Source organism: Neolamprologus brichardi, chromosome 12 (genome assembly GCF_056152115.1).
Source record: "Neolamprologus brichardi isolate AB-2024 chromosome 12, ASM5615211v1, whole genome shotgun sequence".
NCBI lineage: Eukaryota > Metazoa > Chordata > Actinopteri > Cichliformes > Cichlidae > Neolamprologus > Neolamprologus brichardi.
Genome location: NC_142115.1, coordinates 27,050,575 through 27,056,595, shown reverse-complemented (window position 1 = coordinate 27,056,595; position 6,021 = coordinate 27,050,575). Strand labels below are relative to the sequence as shown.

The 6,021-nt window shown below is 40.1% G+C and overlaps 1 protein-coding gene across 1 annotated transcript; it reads right to left on the bottom strand.

Moving 5' to 3' along the window:
• Positions 1 to 2,856: 2,856 nt before the first annotated feature.
• Positions 2,857 to 5,672, bottom strand: dusp2 (dual specificity phosphatase 2). The gene is made up of 4 exons (XM_087848738.1): positions 5,109 to 5,672; positions 4,684 to 4,802; positions 4,326 to 4,545; positions 2,857 to 3,771 (listed from the first exon to the last, which is right to left on the bottom strand). Exons 1-4 carry the CDS (start codon positions 5,494 to 5,496, stop codon positions 3,554 to 3,556), a joined length of 945 nt encoding a protein of 314 aa, XP_087704864.1. The 5' UTR covers positions 5,497 to 5,672; the 3' UTR covers positions 2,857 to 3,553.
• Positions 5,673 to 6,021: the final 349 nt, after the last annotated feature.

Here is a 6,021-nt window from a genome sequence, read left to right as displayed (position 1 = left end):
GTACAAATAGGTTTGTGTGTGTGTGTGTGTGTGTGTGTGTGTGCAACCTGCAAACAATTACAGGGAGTGCTCCCAAATGACCATGCAGTCATTTTTCCAAATAACTACACCTCTGTGCATGTGTGTGTGTGCATGCAGGTCAGTGCGTATGTGCGTGCGTGCATGTTACATGAATGCATTGTAATTCTCCAGCTTACAGTATCGTGTTGCTCATCCTCATCATGTGGTTTTCTCCAAATGGGATTTCTTGTTTTGAGTGACACAGTCGTCAGCCGTAGATAACAAACACTGTGTAATGCCATGTCCAAAGGAAGTGTGATCCTCTCTGCTAATCCCTAATCTCTTATATGCTTCCTTTTGTACATACAGTACGCTACACATGTACATCAATTACGTGTTTCCAGAGCCTCGTGTAATATGATTGGCCTAGTTTTATCTGGACACAGATGGGACCTACAGTTTGAGTCAGTTTTATTAATGAGGCAGACTGACTGAGTCGTAACTGACTGATGAGAGCCGCATTCAAGTAGAGGGGAGGTGATACAGTCTGTTTCCTGTACTGGTATTTGAGGACAAATTAAATGACACCAGTGATGATTTAATGTGTAAAATGCACATTTGAAGTGCGTGTGTGTGTGTGCGAAAGAGCTATACTACTTGGTTTTCTGGTGGCCTTAGTTAATAACCAGTCTGCTGGCATCATCTGCTGGATACTTTTGAATCATTATTCATTTCTTTTCATTCCAAAAGTTGTCACTAGAGAGCACTGTTTCACTACAAACGTATCCAGCACGGACTGTTTTGAAGACAACACAGATAGTACCCTGTGTTGTCTTTTGAAATCACCTGCGGCAGTGAAAGAAGTACCAGTATAGTTGCTTAACTAGTAACAGTGCAAAAATACCAATAATACAAATCAAAGTCTTGTGTAAATGTCTGCTTAATGCACAAGTATCATCCTATATGACTTGAAGTAGGCTATTAATAAACTGCACTGAAGGGAAAAGGTTTTGCGACTTATATGTTATATATATATATTATATTATTTGTTTATCAGTTCTGATACATCAACGTCTATGTAGCATTTTGGAGCTGTATGGCACATATGTGTCTAATACTACTTTTTAGAAAGTATTAATCTTGCTGTACAAACCTAAATCTGGTTACAGAAACCAAATAACACATTTTATTCTAGATTCCCCATATCTCTTTTGTTTTCATGATTACATTTTTTTTTTTTTTTGCAGTTTATTTAAACCATTTGATGCACCGGTTTAATCATTAACAGTGAGTTCTAATTTCAAGTTTAAACACAGGTCTCTTAAAAGTAAAATCTTAACTGGTGACCACAGCAGTAGTAGTCGAGCAAAAAGCACACTATTAAATAAATACAATAAAATGAACAGATATAATAAAAGCTCCAAATTGGTGATGAGTATTTGTACTTAGTTACTTCTTACTAATGTTTGTTTAGTTTTGATCTGCTCCAAAATCAAATATTTGTTTATCTTTGTTTCTTCTTTCCTGTTTTTGTTGAACTCATTCATCTAAAGTGATTTACAAAGAAGCCGATGGAAAAACAGATCACCCTCTGATGGTTTCAGAAGAGTGGAAAGTGTTTATTTTGGCCTGAAATATAAAGATCAACATTGAATAGATTAGAAAATAAGGATGTTTATTTTTTTTTCTAAAATTAAATCTGAGCCCCAACCCCCTCAGGAAGAAGAGGAAATAAAGTTTTAAGAAATGTATCTGATGGAAGACTAAGAAAAATGATGAAAACATACATAAAAAAATTAGTTTGAGCTCATATTTGTGTGCTTTTGATAAGTACGTTTAAATGGACTCACACCACATTAAATGCAGTTTTTTAGGGGCTTTATTTAATGTGATCGCTCAGTTTCAAGTCCAACCTGAAAACCACTGGACTTTGCCCTCTGCATGGAAAACTGTGGCTAATGGAAGAAAAAAGTCAAGCAGAACAGCTACGCTTGCTTACGTGTTGGGTAATGGATATTTGCGCATGAGAGGAAGTGGACTACTTTAGCTATGGCCAAAACAGAAGTGTGGGTGGCTTAATTAGCATCAGGAAATGGAGCAGTGGTGATAGTGGTAGCTGGTCTTTTCGCAAGTGTTGGTAATAGTTCTTTGTTATTTCAGTTGAACCAGTTGAATATAAAGCTGGCTGGTTTTTTAATACTGTGTCGAAACAACCATGAGCCTTGACAATACTGATAAAAGTAACGCTGAAATTTGAAAATAAAGAAAAAAGTGCAATAATTTATATTATTTACCTGTTTAAAACTGGTTTTAGTCAGATTAAAATGCTATAAACACAAATGGGTGTTTTGGACTTTCCAAACTTCCTGATTAGAAATAACTTTAATGACTTTCCCTCTTACCTGTAATTTTTTTTGCCAGACTTCCTGTCATGTGTCTAAAGCGATTCATGTTAGTTGAATGAGTGGATGTGAAATTCCCATTGCTGGCTGTTGAGGTCAAAAGGGACTTCAGACTGTAAAACCCACTTGCCACAGGATAATCCATGAAAACGCTCAGCAGCCCAATGTTTTTTAATGCCTTCTGATTCAGCAAGAGCAGCCGAAAGCAGCAAGGTCAGCGTGTGAAATTATGCATTTGTAATGCGCTCTGAAAACACTGAAATGCACCTGGGACTCGATGGCCTCATTGTTCTGTCTGTGCGGTGAACAATGACTGGATCAGTGTGTATAAGTAGTACAACTAGTGAGGTGTGGTGGACAGTAGTGTGTAAAACAGTTTTTTCCGCTCACACGGTTTTGATATGTTCCAGCATGTTTTATTTCAGTGGAAAAACAGCAGGAAGCCAAAGGTATAAAGTGCAGTAAGAGTTATTGATGTCAGTAACACTGTCATAAGAAATACTGAAATAAATAACAAAACATATTTACACAATTAAAAAAAAACAAAAACAACTTTTTCCAGTTTGAGTGTACCAATCTGTCTCAGGATATAGAATGATACCAGCTGTGGTAGGTGCATTTCTAACTTTCTAAACATGAGAAAAATGAACTATTGCTATAAGAAGATAACACAGTGTTTCCTTACAAAAGACATATCATGTCACAGTGGTTAAAAGTGTATGAAAATAAGTCAGCCCTTCCAATCAATCAGGCACAGAAGTCAAACAAAATAACACACCTGCACGTACACACACACACACACACACACACACACACACAAACCAAACAAGCAGGCACAACTCCACTCAAGTATAACGTCAGGGAAATTACCTCATAGCTGTTCCAGCTAGCTGGCTCAGAATCACAGTTTTTCATAATGTTTCCATGACACTGTGGTTTACATTGCTAAAAGATAGCATTTTCAAAATATGACTGCAACCATGTGATGCCAGCAACACATTTAGCTTTCCTCTGAATGTACAAAGTGAACTTTTCAACAGTACCAACAACACATTTATGCATATGGTTTGAGTCCTGGTAGTGCGGCGAGTCCAACGCAATATGCCAAGAGGCAGGAGAGTCAGTTAAATTTCACAGATGGATTTGTGCCTTTATCCCTGACACAGAACATCAGTCTCAAACTGCAGCAGCTGTCCCATGAAAGCCAGGTTTGGCGAGATGACGTGACGCCGCTGCTTGACGAAGTCGAACGCCTCGTCCAGCCGGACACGTTGAGTGTGCATGAGGTAGGCCAGACAGATGGTGGCTGAGCGGGATATACCTGCCTGACAGTGCACCAGCACCCTTCCACCGCTCTGCTTCACCGAGTCTATATGTGGAAACGGAAGAGAAAGAGACAAAAACAGGAAGAGCAATCAGCATACCGTGCTTCATTTCACATCGGCGGTAATGTTTTACGAACAGACAGCACCGAAAGTTGGGCTAAACGAGCTGTCACCCCGGAAATGAGCGTTCAGTCACTAGTCACTGCTATAATGGAAGTTCCTTTAAATCAAATTCCACCTTCCCCTGAACTCAACTGTAGAAGGAAAGCTGGTCAAAACAAGCTCATAAAAACTATCAGGTGTTAATAAACTCTTTCAAACTTAAGCTCCATAATCCAGTTGTTTTGTAACCAGATCATTAATGATTACATTGTTGGTCCCCAAGTGTAAGACTGAAAATGGATTATGGAGTTTAAGGTGCTTAAAATTTTATAGGTTTTTATTAAAAAAATACAAAGGGGAGGCTTATTTAACATGGATTTAATTTTCTAAGTGGGCCTTCTATCTTTGCTGGAGTTTGGACTGACATTTCTGTGAGCAAACACTGGACTGGACTCTCATTTCAGAGGTTATACTAACACAATTTGGAAATACTCACCAATGAATGCAATTGCGGCAGAAAAGCAGGCTCTGATGTCTGCAGCCAGTGTGTCCTCCACAGTGAGTCGCAGGTACTGAAACTCCCCTTCATAGAAGTTGGGACAGGTGGAGGACACGTTGAGCACAGCTGTGATGCCGGCTGCAGCCAGAGTCTCTCTGCGGGAGGAGTGGATGGCACTGCCCAAAAACAAGAAAGGTAGCAGCTCCACGGGACCATCCTGCAATTTGACAACAAAAACAATCAGTAATCGTCTCGTCTTGTCTGTGCCTTTTCATCACATAAAAAACAAAACAAACAATCAAAAACGTTTTAATTGTAATATTCTGTTTTTAAATATTAATAAATTTTAGCTCACCTGATCATACGCGGGTGTCCTCCGGCCTGTCACTTTTGGCTCTGGCTCCACTGCGCAGTGATTGGTGGTTGAAGTGTAGCAAAGCTCCGGATAGGCCTCAGAAAATGCCCCAAATCCACCTAAACAGAGGTCACATTAGTATGAGGTTAGCAGTAAGCTTTCAACATGTCCTCTTTAAATGTGTGATCTGTGCCAAATAACAACAATGCTGTTATAAACATGAACTTTACTTAGAATTTTTTAAACGTTCCTTTATCGTTTTGGTTGTATCGAAACACTTTTCGATCAAATCGATCATGATTTCATGGATGATCGTTAACGAGTCAGTAATTCATTAAAAAACACGTCAACAACAATTTTAATAAACTATTTAAAAATAAATATATATGCTTTTAAATGGATTTAAACCGTCTGATGCTTTTTACCTTGCAGAAAGCAGATCTGCGTGTGAACTTCGTTTTGCAGGGCGGTGAGCAGCATCTGGGCCACGCTCTCCGCCTTCAACTCGGCCATGGAGCTGCTTCTCTCATCCACCACCACCACTGGGGAGAACTCCCCACTCTGGAGCCGGGCCCTGAGCGCCTTGTCCGGAATGAGCCACTCCAGAGCCACCACTGAACTCTTGGATCTACGACGCAGCATGGCGTTCCAGTTCACGTTTCGGGACTCGCAGATGTGCGCCAAGGAAAAGTCGAGAAATGGTCTGCAGTCCAGCACCACACACCCTGCAGAGGTGTACTGTTCCCGGGGGGTCCTAAGTATGTGAACCAACTCGTTGCCAGTTATTTCCAAAGGTTCGTTGATTGGATTCATGGTTGAAAAGTAGTTGAAAGTTAAAAATAATAAATTGTACAAAATAGTCAGTTTAGACAGGTAAAAAGAAAATCCCTAAAAATATAATATATAAGTTGTATCAATTTTAGATGCAAACAAAAAATTCAAAGTAAAAGACTTAATATTGTGAGTTCTTGTTGAACTCTCCTGCAGGCCGGTTACAATCGGCTCTAGGTTCATAGTTTCACTTGTTCATTGATAACGGCTGCGCAGTAGGCGGGGTCGGCGCCACCCCGCCTATTTTCCACAGTAGGAATAACGTCAGAGGCGGAACGACCATATTTGGTCTGGCCGGCACTCCTCATATGGACACTGACGTCAAGCCTCATTTTCCTACCGCGCACGTGGTCGGAGTTTGGGGTTATCCCGTGTTTTTATGTCGAATGACGTTATACTGAGAGCTAAAACCCTCCCTACCCGATCGAAACGCCTGCATTCAGCGGAAAGACTGAAGGCTGAGTGTGTTTTTTTCGGCGTAGATTAATCCCGCACCCACCGTTGTAG